The sequence below is a fragment of the Erpetoichthys calabaricus genome, chromosome 14 (genome assembly GCF_900747795.2).
Source record: "Erpetoichthys calabaricus chromosome 14, fErpCal1.3, whole genome shotgun sequence".
Taxonomy (NCBI): domain Eukaryota; kingdom Metazoa; phylum Chordata; class Cladistia; order Polypteriformes; family Polypteridae; genus Erpetoichthys; species Erpetoichthys calabaricus.
The window spans coordinates 45,003,733-45,029,606 of NC_041407.2; the positions used below are offsets into that span (position 1 = coordinate 45,003,733).

At 37.5% G+C, this 25,874-nt stretch overlaps 1 protein-coding gene across 1 annotated transcript in view; it reads right to left on the bottom strand.

Moving 5' to 3' along the window:
• Positions 1 to 5,484: 5,484 nt before the first annotated feature.
• hpcal4 (hippocalcin like 4) overlaps positions 5,485 to 25,874 on the bottom strand; it is a 50,678-nt gene continuing 30,288 nt past the window's right edge. Inside the window, exons 2-4 of the mRNA XM_028818913.2 lie at positions 16,453 to 16,624; positions 14,707 to 14,922; positions 5,485 to 11,066 (exon numbers count right to left, since the gene is read on the bottom strand). Coding sequence (XP_028674746.1) covers positions 10,869 to 11,066; positions 14,707 to 14,922; positions 16,453 to 16,614 — 576 coding nt within the window. The 5' untranslated portion in view covers positions 16,615 to 16,624 and the 3' untranslated portion in view covers positions 5,485 to 10,868. The remainder of the gene's footprint in view (positions 11,067 to 14,706; positions 14,923 to 16,452; positions 16,625 to 25,874) is intronic.

A 25,874-nucleotide genomic window follows, 5' to 3' on the forward strand; every position in this document is an offset into this window, starting at 1 on the left:
GGATTTTTTGGTAGACAGTAGAATTCATGGTTCCATCTATCACAGCAAGCCTTCCAGGTCCTGAAGCAGCAAAACAACCCCAGACCATCACACTACCACCACCATATTTTACTGTTGGTATGATGTTCTTTTTCTGAAATGCTGTGTTCCTTTTACGCCAGATGTAACGGGACATTTGCCTTCCAAAAAGTTCAACTTTTGTCTCATCAGTCCACAAGGTATTTTCCCAAAAGTCTTGGCAATCATTGAAATGTTTCTTAGCAAAACTGAGATGAGCCCTAATGTTCTTTTTGCTTAACAATGGTTTGCGTCTTGGACATCTGCCATGCAGGCCGTTTTTGCCCAGTCTCTTTCTTATGGTGGAGTCGTGAACACTGAACTTAATTGAGGCAAGTGAGGCCTGCAGTTCTTTAGACGTTGTCCTGGGGTCTTTTGTGACCTCTCGGATGAGTCGTCTCTGCGCTCTTGGGGTAATTTTGGTCGGCCGGCCACTCCTGGGAAGGTTCACCACTGTTCCATGTTTTTGCCATTTGTGGATAATGGCTCTCACTGTGGTTCGCTGGAGTCCCAAAGCTTTAGAAATGGCTTTATAACCTTTACCAGACTGATAGATCTCAATTACTTCTGTTCTCATTTGCTCCTGAATTTCTTTGGATCTTGGCATGATGTCTAGCTTTTGAGGTGCTTTTGGTCTACTTCTCTGTGTCAGGCAGCTCCTATTTAAGTGATTTCTTGATTGAAACAGGTGTGGCAGTAATCAGGCCTGGGGGTGGCTACGGAAATTGAACTCAGGTGTGATACACCACAGTTAGGTTATTTTTTAACAAGGGGGCAATTACTTTTTCACACAGGGCTATGTAGGTTTGGATTTTTTTTCTCCCTAAATAATAAAAACCATCATTTAAAAACTGCATTTTGTGTTTACTTGTGTTATATTTGACTAATGGTTAAATGTGTTTGATGATCAGAAACATTTTGTGTGACAAACATGCAAAAGAATAAGAAATCAGGAAGGGGGCAAATAGTTTTTCACACCACTGTATATGTGGATGTGTATATGTATATATATGTATATGTAGATATGTGTATATGTAGATATGTACTGTATATGTATATATATGTTTACATAACCTCTTTAACACATTACTTCTCCGCTGCGAAGCGGGGGTATCTTGCTAGTATATATATAAAATTATATATACTAGCTGTGTAAGCTTTGTGTTGTAAAAAGCCCTGGATCCTAGAAACTATTGAAATCGTCAGAAAAAAAATTGAAATGTCAGGTAATTGAAAGGGATTACTCTGGGCATCTCTCTCTCCTAGGAGGATTTGTTTTGCTGACGGGCTAACATCGCTTGTGCATTAGTGGCAGGAGGAAAAGTAAAAGGGATACTGTTTTACCAACTAAGCAACTTTGTCTTTCTTCTGAGGTTTCATTTTGCTGATGTGCTCGCCTCACTTGTGTTATTAGTGGCTAAGCAAGTTTTCTGTTTCCTCAGAAGCGGAGCCCTTACCCAGACTCCACCTCTCACTTCCACACACTATATAATATCTGAATAGGCTGCACAGCAAAAAGCAAACAAAATGAAGTACTCATGCATATTATAGTTACTTGTCAAATATAGTATAAGGATAATTCATAAAATTATCCATTTTTAAAATTAAATTAGCCAAGTCAGTTCTTAGCAAACACAACTTCTTTATAAGCTCTCATGTCATTAGTAATGGCATTGGCTTGTAGATTTGACTATATATATGTATATGTGATGAAGACCATGGAGAGGCTGCTGCTTCACCACCTGAGGCCACAGGTTCAACACGCCCTTGACCCTCTGCAGTTTGCATATCAGGAGAAGGTGGGAGCGGAGGATGCCATCATCTATATGCTACATCGATCCCTCTCCCACTTGGACAGAGGCAGTGGTGCTGTAAGAATTTTGTTTCTAGACTTCTCTAGTGCCTTCAACACAATCCAACCTCTGCTCCTTAGGGACAAGCTGACAGAGATGGGAGTAGATGCATACCTGGTGGCATGGATCGTGGACTATCTTAAAGACAGACCTCAGTATGTGCGTCTTGGGAACTGCATGTCTGACATTGTGGTCAGCAACACAGGAGCGCCACAAGGGACTGTACTTTCTCCGGTCCTGTTCAGCCTATATACATCGGGCTTCCAATACAACTCGGAGTCCTGCCACGTGCAAAAGTTCGCTGATGACACTGCTATCGTGGGCTGCATCAGGAGTGGGCAGGAGAAGGAGTATAGGGACCTAATCAATGACTTTGTTAAATGGTGCGACTCAAACCACCTACACCTGAACACGAGCAAAACCAAGGAGCTAGTGGTGGATTTTAGGAGGCCCAGACCCCTCATGGACCCCGTGATCATCAGAGGTGACTGTGTGCAGATGGTGCAGACCTATAAATACCTTTTGAGTGTAACTTGATGATAAATTAGACTGGACTGCCAATACTGATGCTCTGTGTAAGAAAGGACAGAGCTGGTTATACTTCCTTGGAAGGCTGGCGTCCTTCAACATCTGCAATAAGATGCTGCAGATGTTCTATCAAACGGTTGTGGTGAGTGCCCTCTTCTATGCGGTGGTGTGCTGGGGAGGCAGCACTAAGAAGAAAGACGCCTCACGCCTGGACAAACTGGTGAGGAAGGCAGGCTCTATTGTTGGCATGGAGCTGGACAGTTTGACATCTGTGGCAGAGCGATGGGCGCTAAGCAGGCTCCTATCAATTATGGAAAATCCACTGCATCCACTAAACAGTGTCATCTCCAGACAGAGGAGCAGCTTCAGCGACAGACTGCTGTCACTGTCCTGCTCCACTGACAGACTGAGAAGATCGTTCCTCCCCTGAACTATGCGACTCTTCAGTTCCACCCGGGGGTGTAAACATTAACATTATACAAAGTTATTGTCTGTTTGTACCTGCATTATTATCAATCTTTAATTCAATATTGTTTTTTGTATCAGTAAGGTGCTGCTGGAGTATGTGAATTTCCCCTTGGGATTAATAAAGTATCTATCTATCTATATATATTTACAGTATATGCTGTATACATATTGTCAATTACATTGTGTGCATAACCAGACTCATTGGTCCCAGGTGATCACAGAATCAGAAATTAACTTAACATGTGAACTTTTAAGATATGATAGGAAAACCAAAGTATCATAAAGAATTCAGTAAAAAACAAGGAATATGTGCATGGCTCATATAGAGAGTACCCAGGCTGGGATTTGAATCCAGGACTCTGGAGCCCATAGGAACAGAAAACAGAGGAAGTTTTACATTTAGGTGTGATACAGTAGGGTGTCTCAGATTGCTGTCTGAAAAGAATCAAATGCCACTGTATCAGGATGATGCCGATGCATGGAACAACATTCTAAGCTAAACTAGATGTTCATTTGTACTAAGATCTATCCATTATCCAACCCGCTATATCCTAACTACAGGGTCACGGGTGTCTGCTGGAGCCAATCCCAGCCAACACAGGGCGCAAGGCAGGAAACAAACCCCGGGCAGGGCGCCAGCACACACACACACACACACACACACACACACACACACACACACACACACACACACACGCACACGCACACGCACACACACACCAAGCACATACTAGGGCCAATTTCGGATCGCCAATGCATGTAACCTGCATGTCTTTGGACTGTGGGAGGAAACTGGAGCACCCGGAAGAAACCCATGCAGACACGGGGAGAACATGCAAACTCCATGCAAAGAGGACCCGGGAAGCGAACCCAGGTCTCCTTACTGCGAGGCAGCAGCGCTACCCTACTAAGATCTAAATATATCAAATCATTTAGTTTCGTAGTGTAAATTTACTAATTTTATGCAGACTTCTGTCTTCATTATCAGTGAAAGTTGAGTTTCTGTATGTATTTCCAGCAGAAATTTCCATGGTGCAATTTAGAGTGAAGGACACAGTAATTTACTGTTGACAAGGAAAGGTTTTTGTAGTAATGGGTTGCACACCTTAAAGATAGCCAGGTCTGAACAGCATAACCACAATGGATCAAGATAACAAAAAAGAATGCAGAAGAAAAGAGCTTAAAAAATAATGTGCAAAACAGCAGCATAGTATGACCACTTAAAATACACACAAGCACACAGACCATAGTATCTCAATGTCTGCAGTCCATTGACCTCTAATGGCTGTGTTGGGTAGTGACTAAGGCATTGGACAGGACAGCAAGATCGGTTATTGCCTGTAATTTATTGTGTCTCCCTAACGTCTTGTGTTTCAGAGCTGAACAATGTAAATGTACTTTAGAAATATTTTTCTTTTTTCAATTTCAGACAGATGCCTATCGAGTGAGTAATGTTCTTCATTTTAAATAATGTGAGACAGTCTAATAATATGTATCCCCAAGCTGAAAAATTCTCACATTAAGAGCTCCTCAGAAACAATGATTTTTAAACAAATTCCAAAGGCTCCTCTATTGAGGACGCAGAAGTGTACATTAAAATAAAACATTTAGACTATTATCACAAAATTAACATTTATTTATTTGTGTTAAGTCTGATGGGTATAGCTTCATATTTATAACATGTAGTCTTACATATAATTCGCATACTCTGATTATGGATTATGAAATCACTCTAACTGATTTTAGTTTGAACTGTTTAGGATATGAAATGGGACCAGCTGAAAGGAGGTTAAAAACACACTTCTCACAAAAGTTCTCACACTCTTGAAATGTGAGCATGTTACTTACTTTCCTGTGCGTCAACTGTGAAAAATACACAAAAATAAAAGAAATAAATTGTGATCTTGTTAGTTGCTCTGGAGCAAACATATCTTCTATATAAATTAATAATAATAATAATAATGTATGTATTTCTGATAAAACATGTGTATGGAAATAAAAGCCATGAGGAAAAGCCCTCCTCTGGTGACAGTGGATACTCACAATGCTGGACTTTTAATTCCTTACTTACAATTTTTGTTTCAAATAGTAAAAACATATGTAGAAATACATATGTATTTATTTAATATTAATTTATTTATTACAGAACAAAATAATTTTATGATTCATTGTTTGAAACTGAACCAGTCAAAACAGCATTCATCACGCTATAAACTACATCAACATCCATATTTATGCTGCCAAATACTGCATGTTCCATAAATTCTGAGTTGAAAATTTTATTTTTCTCGGAAAAACAGAGGAGATTTTAGTCTGGAAAGCTTCGTCACATCCATACTCATACTCATCCTAAGGATGATCATCACATTTCCTATTCAACACATCCCAGGAATGTTTCTGAAATAAAATTAATTCTACTATGAAAAGCTTTTGAAAGAAAGTTATTGCATATTGTAAGCTGTGAAGCCGCTTTATTTATTTGCAGATATACAGACTCACATATTTTCTGATCATTACTAAAATCTTAAAATGAAATTAGCATTATCAAAATATTATAAAATGGAAACAATAAGCAATGCAAACTGTATTTGATTTATTTCTATTGTTTAATCCTCTATGTATTAAAAATACACAGTTTTTAAATCTAATAGTTACATGTTATACACTAAACAGTATGAAATTATTAGAGTAAATATGGTGACAATAAGGTGGTGTACATCCACAGAACAGCTATAAAACAGGTAGAATATTCCACAGACATAGTGAAATAACCATCTTGTTCTCTGATTTTCCAGCAGAACCCTACATTGGCATTCCTTCATATAAAAACAAACAATAAATAGTAAAGTGCAGAGTTAAAACAAAAATCACATCATAAAACATCAACATACACAGAGGCAGTAAAATGGAACATCCTCAATCTACTTCTAAATATGTTTTTTGTCTAGTCTAGCTAGTGTAAATCAACAGTTTAAAGCAAGCTACTTCAGTAACATAACGTTGATTTCATTTACATGCACTTTTGTAATTCAGCTCTGTGGCTATCCCATCCACCACACATTCTATTAGGACATTTCAGCTGATCCTACATTTACCCTCAGCTTCACTGATGCACATCATGGATTATGCATAAGATCTTAAGCACAGGAACATATTGAGACTTTTTCCTCCAAAAAATTCCAGAAAAATAAGGTGCTTTGTTGAACTGAAGGTATTGTGTTTACTGGGCCTAGTCTCAAGACTTTCCAAAAGACAGTAGCAGGCCACAGTACACAATATGCTAGTGTGAGAAAACATTAAGTATTTAAAAGGCAAGAAAATTAGTGGCAAGTTGTACAAATAAATTTTAGAGCTATTTAATTTAATTTTGGGTTATCTTCTACAGTATTCAGTGATGTTGGTGACATCTTCAGATGCCACAATTTTAGAACTGGCTGCTATGACATCTCATGGGGGTATGTTCTAAGAATGTATATGATCACATGGCCATGGTGACCATCTTATTTAAGGCCCAGCTGCATGCTCAGTGATTGCCTGGACTGCTTCATTTTGACAAAGGATTAACATTTTTCTAGCAAAATAAAATTAGATTAGTTTTCAGCTTTTGGCTTTGACTTTCTGCCCATGTAATGATTATAAGTTTATTTTGCCTTTTCCTTTTGGTCACCATCTGTTTGTCTTTTTAGTGTTAAAGCCTGCTATATTTGACAATTTTCTTTTAAATCATCCTGAAATAATCACTGCCATGCACCACCTTAAACCCTTGCCCTGTAGAGTGTTTTATTCTTGTATGGAATGAGATCTGTCTTTTCTTTTGTTGTCCATAAATTGAGTTTAATTCTGCTAATCATATTTTTGCTGCATGTTCTGTATCTGATGTTTGTGTGGCTTATTTCACTCTATGCTTCATCAAATTATAGGCATAAAAAAACTAATGTGACAGGTGCAGATGCCATACTGTGGATAACTTAAATTAGCAGCTTACTTAAATTTTAGAATACTTTAGGAAATCAGGGTCGTGTACGGTGCAAGGGTTGTAGGAAAGTATTCTAGCAGAAGATTCAATCGGGCCTACTGTGGATCACTAGAATGAACTGTGTAGCTGCACTGCAAGCAGAGAAGACTGGGAGCTTTAAAATTTAGAAATGTTTTTACTTCACCTGAGTGGGAGCAAAACTGATTGTTTTATTTCACTGATTTCAACACAAAACATTTTTTGATGATGTGCTCTGTGAAACATGCTTTATAAAATAAAGATGAATTGAATGATGAATGTATCCCAATGAATACATGCTATAGAAGCAAAGCTGAATGGGTAAGAGAGAGCGATCATCTTAAGCAAAAGTATGAAGCTGAGAAAACCTCTAAAAGAGTAAACCTCTGAACATATAGTAATATTGTTCATTTGTAAAGACAAGAACAAAACCGAAAACATACAAAGCACAGAACATTTACGCTAAGTGCACACCTTTTGCTGCACCTGCTTGTCTGACTTCATAATCTACTCAATCAGTGACAGGATTGTACATGCTGACAAAGCACACAGATAGGTGCCAAATGATCAAGTAAGTGCAGTTTAGAGGTAGAATGTGCAAGTCTAAGGATTGAAATGTATTTTTGTCACATTGGTGTGGGTATATTGGAAACTGCAAGCCTGACAGCGTCCATGGTACATCAAGAATGGCCATAGGCCTAAAAAACATCTAACCAAAGGTTGTCCTGCTGATAAAATGAAGTCAAATTTAGTTGGCATGGCTTGATGGTACAGAGTAATAAATGGACTAGAGTAAGTTGACTAAAAGGTAAGCACAACAGTGCTAAAGGCAGCATATCAGGGTTTTTGGGTTATGATAGTTATTGATTCCTTTGAGTGCCACTTTGCTAGTGAAAATTAAGACGGTAGTCGCAGTGTGGTATAGTGGAAACACTCCGCCAGGTCTGATAAATTGTGGTTTATTGTTATTCATACTTAGGTGCAATGGAATGAATCCAAAAGCTCATGATTACTTGAATCCATCTGAAGAGTGTCTACAGTAGTCTAAGAGTTGTAATAAAGTGTGATGTTTCTATGGCTCACACTAGGTCATTAGAAACATCTCTTTATGGCAACAGTCTGACCATCTATCTGCAAGTGGACGTTTTCATCAAGGTTAGAAGAATGCTTTGAATGGTTTCAGAAATATGACTGTGAATTCAACTTCAATGCAAACATGAGACCTAAGGATGAGGTGAAATGAGATATTTAAAGTAAAAATAACCATCAAGCTATTTTACAAAAACAATAAGACACACTGGAACAGAAACGGCCTAACATCCATCCATCCATCCATTATCCAACCCGCTATATCCTAACTACAGGGTCACGGGGGTCTGCTGGAGCCAATCCCAGCCAACATAGGGCGCAAGGCAGGAAACAAACCCCGGGCAGGGCGTCAGCACACCACAGGGCACACACACACACACCAAGCACACACTAGGGACAATTTTGGATCGCCAATGCACCTAACCTGCATGACTTTGGACTGTGAGAGGAAACCGGAGCACCCGGAGGAAACCCATGCAGACACGGGGAGAACATGCAAACTCCACGCAGGGAGGACCCGGGAAGTGAACCCGGGTCTAACAGCCTAACATCTGGGTTAAATACCCAACAATCAGGGCTACTCTGATGAAAAGTTGGGAAATGACTCAGTGTTAGCTGGGTTTACCTCCAGGAAGAAAGTGACCATTCAGCAGACGTAAAATATCTGAGCTGAGCTGGTCAGAAGAATTGTAGCTGTTACCACTACTGTGTACAGGTGGCAAAATCAGACCATGAGCAGAATCAGAGCAGATGGGTTCATTTCTTTGACAATAACTTCAAATGCCTGTGTTACTGTGTACATTCAGCACATAAACCTTATATAAGTGTAGAGGTTATATGGACAACAGAAAGTTTAATAAATTACACTGAATGATGAAATATGAGTCATTTGAGCTCAGAGTGGGAACTGAATTGGTTAACATGTACAAACTGAACACCTACATGAGTAGTCTGGGGTGTCAATATAGACAAAACTCAAAAGATAATCTTTCTTCAAAAACCGTATGTATACAAAAAGAAGGCAAAATGGGGCTGCTTCTTGGAAAATTATGAAGCCAGTTTATATGCTCTTTGGGAGTAGACAGATTCTACAAAAGCGTGATTTCTTAAAGATGCTGGAAACTCCGCCTTTAAACTCACTTTCTGCATTAGTTTATACACGACAGCAATGCCGACATTGTGTCTGTTTGCAGAAGGAACGCTAAAGTGGTCACCAAATTAATCTAGTCTATTCTTCCTCAAGTATTTTATTTTACAGAAAAGCATCCCCACAAACACATTCAAAACAAAATTAAAATATGTAAAAGACAAGATACATTCAGATGCATATAGAGAAGTAAAAAATAAATTAGCCCAGCAGACAAGAGATAAAGCTGTGTCCAGTTTTATGGGAACAGAGGATTCAGGGGCTAATGTTACTGGAAGAGCTGGGTAGTTTATTTCTAAAGAGTTAATTCACTGTTATACATCATCACCTGTAGAAATGAGTAGCTAGTTGGAAAGTGGGAAACTTTCTGAGATGCTTCTGAAATGTTCTTTGTTCATGTTAATATCTCACTGAAGTTTGAATAAAGGCTGGAGTAAACGTGAATAATATATGTGTTTTTTATAACTGACCCAAGATAATGCTCTCAAAAATAAAAATGTCATAAAAATTGAAGCAGCACGTAATCAAGATTGTGTGTTCACCTCTTATAAGGAAGTTAAGATGTGATGAGGCGTAAATCGCTCCTTTAATCTTCTACAAGGTTGTTTAAGGGATAATTATGCTGTAAGGCATATAGTTATGTAAAAACCAATTATAGCAAAAGAGAGGCACCTAGTTTAGAAAATGTAGGACTGATTTTGAATTTTTTTTTTTTTTGAACAGTGCTAACGTTTATGTTTTCTGTACTACTGCTGGTGACACATCCACAACTAAAGAGATAATTAAGATTAAATGCTAAAAAAAGATATGATTGCACAGTCTTTCTCCACCAAAAAAGTATGCTTGTGTTTAGAATAAGTTCTTGCTTTAGACCACTAAACATTTTGCAGCCCCAGCCTTGTTTTGTTCAAATAATAATGAATTATTTGGCCTTATGGAAAACAATTTCAACAAACCTCTAATTATTTCTCACGTAACTGTAATAAACCTTTACCCCAATACAAAAATACCACTCCACCCCCCAGACACACATAAAACACAGAAACAGATATACACACACACACACACACACACACACAAATGGAGAATACATCCCTTCCTCATTTTCCATTTCAAATACTATGCAAAAAGAATGCAAAAGGATGTCCATTGCAGTTTTCTTTTGTGAGTTCTCATCAGGCAAGTGGTGCACTTGACTTCATGTTTATTGCTAACAGTTCATGTAAAATACTGTCATTTGGAGTTTGTTTCACCAAAGTGCCCCTATCTTATTAAATGACTGTGGTCACAGTCTTCTGGCCTTAGATAAAAAACAGAGTGAGTTCCAAGTGTGAACATAGCACTGAAGAGTAAGTGGAGGGCTGGCAATTTGGGAAGGCCTGGATGTAAAGCTTAAGCTCACAAAACACCATTAGTGACACACAGTGGACAAAGGTGGCATAACTGCATCAAGATTGTAAACTTGTCAAAACCAAAAGGTAGCAATGTCACTTGAAGAAGTGAAAATATTCAAAATCTGAATTATAACAAGAATCATATCAGATACTCTAGTGCTGCTACATCATACTTCACCATAGATAAAAATACACAGGCTCAGGATTTACAAAATGCATACATTAAAAACAGAATATTGGACATTCTCAGAGCCCCTGCTCTTGTGTTTTACAGGTTCTGACAGGTTGACAAACTGTGCCCTATCCTGGCCTTCCCCTCCCATTACTGCACCTTGCCTCTATTTTTGCATGTCACACTGAAGAAGTAACACAATCGAAGGATCACCCTTAGCTGCCTCCTTGAACTCCTCCAGTGTAATCTCATCATTGTGATCTTTGTCCATCTTACTGAAGATCTTGTCCACACGCTGCTGGGGGGTCAGGCCATCTTCATTCATACGCATCATGATCACAGTTCCCACCATCTTATAAATTGCCTGAAACAGAGGTAAGCATTTTGTTTTGGTGTAAGAATTGGGTCTCACTGGTCAGACTTTCGAAATATCATGAATCTGGTCTAGTTGATATGCCATATTTTATTATGCTTAGTCTAGTATTTTATAAGGAATTTTTTAAAATCATGATTAAATTAATTCATGATCAAAATAAAGCCCCTTGTGAAACTTTGTGTTACAAATGAAGATGACAAACTTTTGTGGAGGTCTTGATTGGGGCTGGAGGTGAGAAAAGTAGATGAATCAAATCAAGTCAAATTTTATTTGTCACACACAAATTATACATACATTACAGTATGTAGTGAAATGCACAGTTGTTAAACTCCAAGACTTTACATTTAAAAGGAATATAAAGAATAATATATGATCTTATAAATATCAATAAAAATCATTATGTTAAATGAGTGCAATATTATGTATTATGATAGAATTATAAAATATGTGATAAATAATAACTAAATAAAAATGTTAATAACTTAAATAATATAAAGTAAGAGAGTTTACAATAGGACATCATGTAGATCTAGAAAACTTTCCTCATTCAACATGTAGATGGAATGTGGAAAAAAGCTCCTACTTAGTCTCTCTTAAGTGATCTTCGGGCATTGGTATCGTTAAACCTGATTTAATCTAGGATCAATTAGTTGGTCCTTTTCTAAAATATATTGTGGGGGGAATTCAAATTTATATTCCCTTACTTACCATTTCCAGTTATGTCTATGATCTAGATGATAATTCCTTCATATTTATTGTGTTTTTGTTTTTTTAAATCAAATTTTTAAATTAAATTTGTGTCTCTTAAAGTTCAGGATGTGTTAAACGTATTCATTTCCCAAATATTCTACTTTCGAATATTTTGAGATAAACAAAATATTACTGGGCATCAACCAAATTTAAGCCTCAGGTATGTATATACTTATACTTTTATATAGGTATTCATAGCTCTGAAAAATAATGTCACCAAATTAGGGAAAATATACATAGCAGAAAATGGTGAAATTATGGTAGGAGACATGGTAATACATAAAATACACATATGGCATATTTTTTTATATCCATCCAGGTATTTATTTTCTAAAATCATCTACTTTATTACAGGGCCACTGCTAACAATACTTGGTACAAAGTAGGAATGAACTCTGGAAGAGACAGCAGTCCAGTGTTCAGCACATTTATGCACATACACATACAGGGTAGAAGGGCCAGAAGTCAAGAGAAATACAAGCAGGGAATAGGATATTCTATAGTGAAGCAAATGAACAAGGAAGGAGCTCATGTAGGCTTAGTGGTTTCTAGGCAAGTGGCAGAAACTTTGGTAGGTGTAAGAAGGACAAGTGATGACTCTAAGTGAGCGTTGAGGAAGTACCAGTAAGCATCATGTATGTATATGTCTCCCAGGTGGGATGTGAAGACAACTGTAACAAGCAGACTAGAAAAGCTGGTGCTATATACTAAGCCAGGGTTACTTGATTACAACCTGAAGGGCTGCAGTGGCCTCAGGTTTTCCCTTTAAAAAATTTCCTAATTAGAACCTGTTTATTTACTACTAAAGCAATTTTTTAGGCTTATGTTTAGTTAACTCATTTGTTATGGTGAACTGCCTAAATTAGCTTAAAACAGCTATATTTAGGTTTTAATTCATGCTTGATTTCTTAACCAGCCATCAGTTAATAATGAGGTGTAAATGACAAAGGAATCTGAGCCTACATGCTTTCATTTAAACCTGTGTAATGCATCATAAAGTATCTGTGAGAGTAAAATGTTTTGAAATAAATGAGGGAGAAGAGAAGGACCAAGAGGTACAAATATGTTCCAGACCACAAAACATATGAATAATGTTCTCTGAATATGAAAATTCTACAATGTAATAAAGATTTGTCTTAGAAGAATGAAAGCACTAAGCAGCCATATCATTAAATACCAAATTTCATTATCTTCTAGGCCTGGCTTTTCATTACAAAACTAGTTGGAATGAGAACCTGCAGGCACTGTGACCATCCAGGACTGGCTTGTGCAGAAACATCTCAGCTACTTTCCTCATCATTTCATTTTCTAACCTGCTTAATCCAGACCAGTGTTGCTGTGGGGGCTGGAGCCCATTACAGCTAGCATAGGGCACAAGTCCATCTCTCATTTAGTTTTGCCAGTTCACCTAACCTGAATGTCTTTGGGCAGAGCGAGGAAACCCACAAAGCCACAGGGAGAACATGCAAACTCCATGTAAGGAGAACTTGGGATGCAAACCTTGGCCTCCTTACTGTGAGGCAGTCACCATTGTTCCCCCTTTATCATACATATTTTTGTGAAATTAGCATTAATAATTATTAAAGACAAAATGTATTTCCATATGGGATAGTAAATAGTAGCCAAGGTTTAACAAGACATATTGCTAATCTCTGCTTTTTCTGTTTTTTTACAATGAAAAGAAGCTGTGCACTCACTTTCATAAGAGATCAGTTAGCTACTAACAGGACGAAAAGGCACTTGGGCTAATGAAGGGAAAGGGGCAGGGCCTTGAGCCATTGTAGCCACCCCTTCACATATGTCCCTGAATACCATTTGCATTCCTCTATTTTCATTTATCCTTTGGCAACATGTCTGTGATTCTACTATAAATTGCAACTAAAACCATCAAGGAGCAGTAAAAAGAATGCTAGTTTCAAAGTCAGTCATGATTTTTTTTTTATCAAGTAGACCAGTATGAAGTATTAGTTTGTAGAAACAGAGGAGGCAAATTAAAAACAAATGCACTTTGCTCTCCTTTTCATTTAGCCACTACAGACGGTCCCAATATTTACAATCTTAAATGCTAGGCTTTTCAATGCTTACAATGTAGAATGTAGTTTTATGAGATGGAAATTATAATTTTTTTTATTATGTGGATTTTTTTTTCCATCAAAGCATCATGTACTACTGCATGTATCCTCCTAATAATACACATCAAATAAAAAGTATGAAAGGAAACAAGCACCTGGGAACATTTCATGTAAATTATGCATGCATCTTTTCAGCAGGCTGTGGCAAGCGATTTCCTAACACTGTCTATACCAAGCATTCATACAGAAAACACCAAACATACTGAGACAAAATTAGCCAAAGTCCTACATGTTTATTTTTCATGGTGGCAACCACCTCCATTCAGATTTCTTACTTTTAAAAACAACATGCCAGATCCCGGACATTTAGGAAACAATTATGCGTAGATTGAAGTATCTCTTTTCATATAAACTGTAGTGCTACTGATTTCAAAACCTAACCCCAAATACAAGCAATGTTCAGTTAATGATTAAAATTACAGTACACCACTGGGGACAGAAGTAGGAGAGAGCAGTACATCCTTAAGGCCCTGAGAAGGTAGACAAATATCCTCAAAGCTGGTTGAGAATGTTATGGTCACATAGTGTCAGTAACTGGATTTGAACTCACAACCTCAGAGATGTTTGGTTTACAGTTATTATTATAATAATAACAATACATTTTATTTATATGGCACCTTAATACCAGATAATGATGACAACATTTGATGAGCAACTGATGAAAAGGACTGACAAATGAAACAAAAAGGCTTGCTAAGCAACTTCTACTTATTGTTAATATTAATAACCCTCTACTCAAACCTTACCTCAATGATTTCCAACATCTCTGTGCGAGTGATCTTGCCATCTCCATCTAGGTCATACATGTTGAATGCCCAGTTTAGCTTCTGCTCAAAACTCCCCCGGGATGTGATAGAGAGGGCACAGATAAACTCCCGGAAATCAATTGTTCCATCCCCATTTTTGTCGAAAGTTCGAAAAGCATGCTGAGCAAACTTAGATGCATCACCATATGGGAAAAACTGTGGAGAAATACTCGCGTCAGAACATTGTTTCATGGGACAATATCATGTGCTAATCTCAATGAAACGGTAAACTCTAAAATCAAGCATAATTTACAATACACAAATACAAATATATACACATTGCCAGTCAAAAGTTTTAGAACATCACAGATTTTTCAGTTTTTATGTAAATGCATGCAGTTTAATATCTTAGTGTTTCATGAAATCATGGCATAGAACAAATAAACAATGGCAAATAAAAAAATAATTCAAGGAATCATTAAGTGTACAATATTTTATTCAAATTTTGTATTCATCAAAGTAGCCACCTTTTGCTGATATAACAGCCAAACTGAGGTAACCCATTTGATTCAGAATGCCAATCACTCTGTGCAAGTCACCAACTCTGCCTCCAGCAAAAGAACCCCAGACCATCACACTTCCTCCTTCATGTTTAACAGATGGTGTCACACACTGAGGAACCATCCTTTTGCCAACTCGACAGAGTACAAATATTTTGCATGATGAACCGAAGATTTCAAATTTTGATTCATAAGTCCATAGCACTTTCTTCCAGTCTGTAGTCATCCACAGCCCATATTTCAAGGTCATATTTTGTCTTTTAAAGAATGCCACTCGCCCTGTCAAACCTGCAGTACAAAGTCTCCTCTTCATAGTAGAAGCTGAGACTTGCTTATTTTGGCCACTGTTAGCTGTTCTTGAAGCTGCTGTGTTGTGAGACACCTATAAATGCAAGCTGAAGACCCTCAGAAACGTGTCTTCTGATTGGGTTGTGTCTGCCAGATTGCTACCTATCAGAGTTTCTTCCAGTTTCCAATTGTCCTTGGATTGTGTAGGACACGGTCCTCACTGATCTTTTGATTTTTTTTCTCAATTTCTCTAAATGAAAGGCCTACATTTCTAATGGTAATACTGCTCTGTCTCATTTCATTTGTTAATTGCCATTTTCATTGCCATTATCACTGGAATTTACAACTTTCTACAGTAATATTGTCCAAGTAGTACTTCAGAAGGTGCAGTAACACAGTCTGTTCAAACTCCATTTTAACACTAACAGAGGGTTTTAAGTAATCAACAGAAGTTGGGACAGCTGTACAAATTGTTTGATTCAACATGGATGGCTTAATTTACTTTAACAGCTGCAGAACATCTGTAGGTTGTAACTTACTAGTTGTTCCCTGACCAAGGCCCATTTGTAATACTCTGAAATTTCCTTTTTTCAGTTTTTGCTAACATAAACTTTAAATTTAAACCTCTGGCAGTTTATTGCTTAATGTTTCACTATTTTAGGTCATTCATTGCATTTCACGTGATTAAATTTGAAGAAAAACTGGAAAAACTGAGGAGTTCTAAATCATTTGACTGGAAATGTTTATATCATTTTTTATTTAAGGCACTAAATGCAGTAATAAAATACAACTGCACTTCAATAAAAAATAGCATGTACAATAATATTATACCCCACCTGACCCAGAAGGTTATGCAAGAGAGCCCCATCTAAAGTGGTTCTTCATATAAGTGTTTTACCTTAACATACAGTTGCTGAAACTCTTCGAGGTTGAGTATACCAGTGGGACAGTCTTTGAGGAAACCTTTGTACCACTGTTTGAGCTCACTCTCGTTGAATTCTGTGCTCCTAGTTAGGTCGTCCAAAACCTCAGGAGCTAGTTTGCTGTTGTGTTTTCCCATTGCAAAATCACTGTAAAGATATACAAAGATACAAAGTAGATATAAAGAGATCTTCATGAAAATCAACAAATACAGTATTCAACAGATTATCTACAATATCAAGAAGAGAATTTAGACTTCTACTTGTTTACTTTTATTACTAGGGCTGCGATGAGGATAAAGAAAATCAGAATATTCCTATTCTCAGTCTTCACTCTGGTCCTAATCACAGCACCCATATACACTACCTGGATGTGACAGTCCTACAGCAATTTTCTTTTATCCTATAGGATGGACTTCTCTGTTTGTTGTTTCCTTCAAGCATTAGATGTAATTTAATTGTGATATTGTGGGAATTCTGAGTTCAGTTTTAAGTTAGATCACAGGAATACCAATATTTCATAAGTAGGGCAGCGAGAAAATTCCAACAAAAAAACTGAAAGTATACTTGTATGTCATTGACATTCAGTGCTGCAATGCGCTTATTTGACTGCCATCTAGGTAATGAGGCACAACTTCCCATTAAGCTTCCAGCGGTTTTATTACCATATACTCAAGCTCCAAAAACGCCTGCCCTACTCACTGATAACACTGCAGCTCTTTTCATAACGTGTGCAGTTTTGCATTCATTTAATTTAAATGGCATTATGTATTTTAAAAAATCTACCATGGACAAGTTTGAAGAATCAATGCAGAAAATGGAAGATCACCTTTACATTTCAAGGCTTTGTCAAAGAGGAGAATGTGCTCTGTAGTGATGAAGGGCAAATGTAGTCAAGATGATTTGAATGTAGTTGTAGATGAAAATTTACTACTTGAATTAAATTATTTCATCCAGCATTGACTTCCTTTTAGCTACCAGTTCCAACTTTTGTTTTTAACTCTTATTTGTTTTATAATGTTTAAAGCCTAATGGCTAATAAATAACAAAAGTTATAGTCTAAATTAAGTAACTTGCTCTATAAAACTGTTCAAGTTTCTTAAGATGCTTTTGCTTAAAAAAAAAAAAAAAAAAAAAAGAATAAAAAGTGACCTTGACTTAGTGATATTAATACAGAACTATGCTTTATAGAATAAAAAGGTTTTTTTTTTCGTTAAAAATTTATAATGTGATTCACATCCACTGTCACCCTTGTTAATTTTTATGGTTCTTAATTAGCATCTTTTAAGGAAACTAAAAACAAGCCACCACTTTCATTTGATAGCGGTAAATAAATTACTTAACAGAACAAAGGTAGCTCTACAAAAAGAATCTGAAATATCAGGAAGTCCAAGCTGTTAGCATCACATCAATACCTTACTGCCTTTTATTGCAGAATTTTTATTTTTTTATTTTATCTCATTTATTCCACATAGATGTGATAGTCAAATTGGTTACACCCAAAGCTACTTTCATGTCATAAACATCAGCAAAGATATGTCTGTGAGACTCAGCAACCTGATGCCTGTAAGAAGCTACTATTTCAATGCTAGATCACACATGCTGGCATCAACCTGGTAAACTTTCAGGGGTATGTTATATAGAATCACATGTGATACATTTGTTTGGCTAGAAGCATTTTTTAAAGAAGCTATTAAATAGTGCAGAATATTCAGCACTTATATACAGGAAATAAAAACTACCTATTATTGATCACAAATGGTAAACAAGAACTGAAAAGGTTTAAATATAACCATGGTACATTATAATGGCATGGCAGCTCAGTAACTCATGCTGTTGCCACACATCTCTATAAGACTGGGGCTGAATACCAATTTGGTCACTATCTGTGAGGATTTTAAATAGGTGAAACAGTGAAGGCCAAATGCCGAGAGAAGGGAAATAATATCCCACTATTCTTTGATGATTCTTTCCTGTATAGTCCCTGGTATCAAAAACAGCAAAAGATGTAAAAGTTAAATTGTTCTTTATTTCAACTTTCAAGCATTAGCATCCTTTACATAATCAGCATCTTAAGTTACACTAACTCATAGGCATTTGTCCTTTACTAGGGATAATTTTATTTTTTTAGTCCTTACCTAAACCAACTACTATATGTGCATACAGGCATAAAGACAGTGAGCTCTTTTGGAGGTCACCAACTGACTAATCAAAGTTTTTATTACATACAGTATAAACATACAATGTTTGCTAAATATTAAAAATTTTTTCTGGTCACTTTCATAAAGAATGGACATATCCTGGCACAAGAAATTTCAAAGTCAAGCAACGTTGAAAGGCAACCTAATACAGTGATGCTAGTTGCACAAATTTATAAGATGTAGGCTGCATTATCCATTACTCTATTTTCTATTTAAATTCCACTTAGGAAGACCAGTAAACCAGAGAGAACATGTAAATGAAAAAAACATATCAACAGCTCATCACAGAGTGCACACAAGCACATCTACGTGAACCTTCTTTCTCCTTGGACCATAGGAAGAAATCTGGCGTCATGAAAAATGGACATATAGCATGTAACCAAGAATCAAATGGAAAACGCATTCTGTGTGAAGTAAAACGACTGCTCTCTGTCTTGCAAGCCATATTTGCATTACAGTTGTAATGAACACCTGGTATGGGCTGGCATTCTGGCCAGGATGGTTCAAGGTTTAATGTAAGGATAGGGGAGACGAATTGCATGGACATTTTGTTCCCCTGATACAACAGGGCTTCCATGGCAGGCTGGGAACTGCAGTCCCATTAGACAGCCCTTTGGAGTTCCATTGGTGCCACTAGGGAGAGCTGTACGGACAGATCGTCCCCACTCAAAGGAACTTCTGCCTGACTTGGAAATGACTCCAACCTGTAGTGTGGTAACACCAGAAGTACTCACGAGTCTGGTATAAAGGAAGCTGCTCGTCATCCAGGTGAGTCAAAGTCGGGAGAGGAGCTTGACAATACTCGCCTGGAGGAATAGAAAGAAAGAAAGAAAGAAAGAAAGAAAGAAAGAAAGAAAGAAAGAAAGAAAGAAAGAAAGAAAGAAAGAAAGAAATTGTTGCTGTGCTGTTTTTGTGCATTGCCTGTGGAGGTATTTGTTAAAATAAATTATTTGAACTCTAACTTGTGTTGGTATGCTGGAGGGTTTGGGAGCTCAGTGGTACCCCCTACAGGTCACAGTTTAATCCAGTATCTTAAATAATAGCATTATTACTAATAGTTTCAGCAGTGTAACAAGCTAATGGTTTAACATGTCTTTTGATTTTTTTTTTTCCATGGGCTCAGCAAGAATTTAACAGCTTTTTACTCTTTAAAAATTGTAATATACTTTATATATAGTATTCGAAAAGAATGACCTATGTAAAGTGAAGTTTTGTTAGTTATTGCTGAAAATGTTTTGCCTCATATAGCCTGTGGTAAAAGAGTCAGGTTAATCAATATTTAACTATTAACTACGAGCAAGGTTTGTACTTTGATAATGGCCATTGTCTGTTAAAGTGTGACCCTTTTTATTTTTGTTTACTGTGAAAAAACTAATTATTAGAGTTTTGAAACATTTTAAATTTTTTTGGCAAGGTTTTCATATTGGCCATCTCTTACTTATGCAAACCATACCATGTGACTGTGAGTGGTACATCACCAGAAATTCTTTTATAAATATGGTGCTGGCTCAATGCGGTATTCCTCCAGTTGGATAATTCTATTAAAGACTCCAGTGCAGTTAGCTTATTTTTCATGTAGGTCAAGTGATATATTCTGCTTCAGTTTTTCAACTCCTTTGCTCCAGACTTTGACTTTTATGTTTGCTCTTGTGTTTTATTTGCTGGCTTCTTATGATCTTCATGACTTTAACCTTGACCTGTCCCTCACTACAGTTCTGTCTTGCATACTGTATATCTCCTAGTCAATCCCTCTCTCACAACAATCCCTGGAGACGATGACTCTTAACATGTGCACATCTCTCTGTTGTCTCTGGCATGTCTGCCTCTCAACAGAGAGCATTCATTCCCATTTCTCCTTACAACACCAGACTCACGTCACTCGTGTATAGCTGCTTTAAACCTAATTCTGTGGTCTTTTCCAAGCCTAGCTTCAGATTTATTCCAAAGGTTGTGGGAAGTTACTGTACCATCTACCAGCTTCTTTCTCTTTTGCTGGTGTTTCCATAGGTTTAATTCCTTAGACACAAGCCCTACAGACAGGGTTTACCAGATTTACCTTCCCCAGAAGGCTCAATTACTCTAGCATGTAGAAGTATTTTCTCTCAGACAGCATACACCTCTCCCACCTCACAAGCTAAAAAACACATGCTAAGAACCCCATCATGGTTTAATTATTTCACCTATCAGTACTCCATTTTCCTAGTCAAGCTGCCAAAGAATTGACTGGCAAACCAAAGAACACTGAGAATTATTCTTTACATTTTACAGAACTCTTGTTTCAAATAATGTACAGTACATTAAGGCATATTACTTTTTCATTTTTGTCCTGTGTGTAATTAGTTTTCTGTCACTTTAAACACTCTGTGTGTGATGGGTTAGGTCAGTTTAGCAAAAGACCTTTCTAACACACACCATACATAAAGTATTCAATAGCTACACAACTGACACAACACATCAGAAAAGCCAATTAAATTACTGATCTACAAAACTCCCTTGAGGTTGGCAAAATAATCTCATGACCTTAATTTATTTATTTGATCATGCACTATATATAATGTAATAATTATAAAAAAAGTGCAGAGAGCACACAGCTTGAGTGCTTTTCCTTATTGTTTATGCATATCCATGTACTTGTGTCTAACAGTCTCTGACAGCTTTACACTTAACTGAACACCTGCCACACAGATATATTTATGTATGCCTATGGTAGAATGACTGCTCTCTACAGATGACTGTACTGTAATATAGATAGATAGATAGATAGATAGATAGATAGATAGATAGATAGATAGATAGATAGATAGATAGATAGATAGATAGATAGATAGATAGATAGATAGATAGATAGATAGATAGATAGATAGATAGATAGATAGATAGACTTCATTTTAGTAGACTTTACTAGAGTACTTCATAACAACGTTAACATGACTTGCTAGTTTCAAAAGTTAGTATAATACCCTTCAAATTCCTGTTGCTAATAATCTTAATTATCAGAAAAAATAAGGCAAATATAAACAGATATGAAGAAACCCAACTGTATGTTGCATACATCATTTAAGCACCTCACTTCAACCTAAACACTCTCATGCCACCCTCTTCCTAACTGGGTCCCTTTGCTGTGCTCATTACCAACCTTTGAGTGCTTTTCTAGTCTTTTGGCAAAGACACTATCCCAAAATGAAAACAAGAAACTCTACCTGAAAACAGCAGTTACCTCCATCTTCTACTAAGCGAAAAGAAATACTAAAGTCATTTTTTCCAACTTGTGACACATCCTTTGATGGCCCCTGTCACATTACTCTCCTTTTAAATAAAATCTTAGATTCAATTTTTTTTTATTGAAAATGTAACAAATTACCAATTTCACTTCTGAATAATAATGCTAAGATATTCTCCAAAGTTCTAGTTAAGAGGATTAAGAAAGTGCTTCCACCTGTAATATCACAAGACCAAACCAGATTTATTAAAGGAAGATGTTTAGCTTCAAACCTTCTGTGTCTGTTTAATACAGTATTCTAACCCATAAAATCTAACACATCAGAGATGTTAGGGACTACCTATTTACCACACTGCACAAATTTGAGTTCACCAAAAACATATTTGTATTGATAAAATTACTTTATGCCAGTCCAGAAGCCTTTGTCTGTATTTACAACCTGATCTCAAACTGTTTCAAACTAGAGTGAGGTATTTGACTAGGGTTTTCTCTATCACCATTGCTTTTTGCAATTGCTATTGAGCCATTGGCCATTCACTTTTGAAATGTATAATGGGATTATCATAGAAGGACTTGAACAGAAAATATCACTATAAACAGATGATATGGTACTGTACATATCACATCCACAAACATCTTTGCCAGTAGTTCTTAATGCACTAGCAGAATTTCAAAATATTTGGACTCAAAATCAATTTCAATAAAAGTGTACTTTTTCCAGGGAACTCTCTAGCACAGAATACTAGACTGAACATTTCAAGTTCAAGTGAAGTTCAAGTTGGCAAGCATGCACTGGTACAGTGCGTTGCCATACCCACCACATGATGAAACAACTCGGGATCCCGGTTGGCATCCCCCCAGGCAGACATGCACTCCAGTCCCACCCTCCGGAAATGACCCTCTATCTGCCGCAGCCAGGTGTTACGTGCGTGACCCCTTGGCCTGGTCCAGCCACTCGGGTCCCCAACAATGAGGATCTAATGAGCTGGATCACCCTCGGGGAAACACAATGCAGGTAATGTTCCTCATTTGGGACTCCATGAGCAACCACTCATTCGATACAAAGTCAAACCAACGGTACCCAAGGATTTTCCAGAGAGACACAGTACCAAAGGAGTCCAGTCTTCATCTCAGGTCACTGGATAGTGTCCATGTCTCGCAACCATATCCACCACCAGGAAGCACCAGGACGCTAAAGACTTGGACCTTCGTTATTTTGCATAGATATCAGGAGCGTCACACACCCCTTTCCAGCGACCTCATGACCCACAATGCTCTCCCAATCCTTCTACTGACGTCATAGGAAGAGTCACCAAAGACATGAACGTCATTGCCAAGGTAAGTAAACCTCTCGACAAGGTCGACACTCTTTCCGCAAACAGATTCACTGCTGATGGCTGTGCCCAAGAGGTCATTAAACGCCTGGATCTTGGTTTTTATCCAGGACACTCGCAAGCCCAGTCACAGACTCCTCGCGCAATCTCTCGAGTTGTCCCAATCACAGCCTCTATTGACTCCGAGAAGATCACAGCATCATCAGCAAAGTCAAGATCCCTGAATCTTTCTTCACCAACAGATGCCCCACAGCCGCTGGACCCTACGACTTTGCCCAACACCCAGTCCATACATTGAACAGAGTAGGAGCAAGAACACACCCTTGACGAACCCCAGAATCAACTGGGAAAAAAACAGACGTTCTGCCTCCACTCTGCACAGCACTCACAGTACCAGTGTACAGGATGCTTATGATATCCAGCAACCTCGAGGGGATCCCGCGAACCCTCAGGATGTCCCACAGGAGAGCTCAATCAACTCGACAAAGGCTCCAGTCCCGATCCCCAATAGACCTGACCCCATTGGCTCTCTAACGGTTTCGTCTCTTCCAGGAATGGGGCTCCCGAAGGCTTTCCCCCATCCCCTTCATGATGCGAGCTGCCTTCCTATGGGCGGCTGCAGCAGAGTTACTCCCACGGAGAGCAAAAAGTAGTCCTTTCTGTCGTCTCGGCTCGACTGAACATTTATCCGTTTATTTTATCAGAATGGTTTAAATATCTAGGGATAAACATCAGAAGTAAATATAAAGATCTTTTTCAACACAATTTTGCTATCAGCATTGACAAAAATCAAACGATGTGAAAAAGATGGTCTACCCTCCATTTCACATTAACAGGAAAAATCAATACTGTCAAGATTAACATCCTTCCCAAGCTTCTTTTTCTATTTCAAAGCAACATCATATGCATCAACAAATCATTATTTAATAAATTAGATCTATTACAACTTCGTTTATCTGGAAATCAAGATGTTCACACATTCAAAAGGTGACTCTACAAAGACCAAAAGCAGAAGGTGGCACTTCACTACCTAACTTTCAATTTTATTACTGGGCAGCAAATATACAAGCTATAAAGACTTGGAAATTGACACAAATTGTAAAATATATACTGTACACAAGCCTGATCTGCAATAGAAATAAAATCTTGATGTACTTCTTTATGTGCCCTGCTTTGTGCCCCAGTAAATACAAATTGTTGTCAATATACCAATAATCCAATTGTCCATCAATCATTCAAAATATGGAATCAAGGCAGAATGCACTTCAAGGCAAAGAAGCTTTTAACTGTTGCACCTCTAAACGATAATCACCTTTTTAAATCCTCTCAAACCTACACAGTATTTAATCTATGGAAAATGTCAGAGATTAAAACACTAAGAGCACTGTATATACTGTAGACAATGTTTTTGCATCTTACGAACAATTAAGCTTCAAATGGAAGTTCCCAGCAACAAACATTTTCCACAATTTTTAAAACAAAATTTTACTAAAAAGAATCAATCCAATTTTCCACACACCCCACACATTTCTATTCCAGAGGAAATACTGATCAGTCTTGAAGACTCAGACAGCATCTCAACAATATATAAAAACACCTTTAAGTATTTTCCTTTCAAAGAGCCTATTGTACAATAAAGAAAGGATCTTTCACTTAAAATCTCAGAAAAGGAGTGAAGGCAAAATGTCCAAAATGTATCAGGGCAAGATCCAACCTGCAAACACTACAATCTAACTCCAGCTTCACTGGGCCACTGTGATATCCCGTGTAGTGGGAAAATTGTCCCAACCTACGCTCTGTACATCTGATACTTCATGAGCCAAATGGGATCAGAGGAGAGAAGAGACACAGACCAAAATTGAAGAGTGAAAGGTGCCTGTTTATTTAGGGTCTACTCACACTGTCAATTTGTTCCGTGCCCAAGCATGTTTTTCCGAATGTAACCCCACAAAGCCTAGTTCATTTGACTAGTATGATCGCTACATGCTGGGCCAACCATTACTGTGCCCTGGCCTGCTTCTAAGAGGTGGGCCCAAGCACGGTTTAATAGCATTCAGGAATTGTGTGATCATTAAACGTGCCCAAACACGGGAAACAGATATGACGTCAATGATGCAACAAGTCAGACAGTGCAATTCTCTTTTCATTCAATATCTTTTGAGTTAAAAACAGGCCTTTACTCTCACCTTACACATGAATGTGAATTGTAGTTGGCAAGAAAAGCTGCACATTCTTCCCTTAACATCATTTGTTACTGTAAAAATCATCTTGTACAATTAGCAGCAAAATGCTGTGCTGTGCACTCAGACCCGCTAAGAAGTTCCTGTGGCAGAGTTTTCAACACAAAGGATAAGCACCCTTATTTTATGCTGTCGTACTTTTATTGTTACAAGTTACAATGTTCGATATACCTTTTTTAACCTAAATTGGTAATGCTTGAGGAAGTGAATTACCACAGCCATATATTTTAGAAGTGTACCAAATTAACATAATTTTGGAAAAACATCTTTGAATGCTTATTAAGCAATATTTGTGTCACAATCACTCCAAATTCATTAAAAGCTGTGTTTGGTATACTCCCATATGGGCTTAAAGTGTAGAAGAACAAATTGATTGGAATTGCCAATACCACATTACTAGCACAT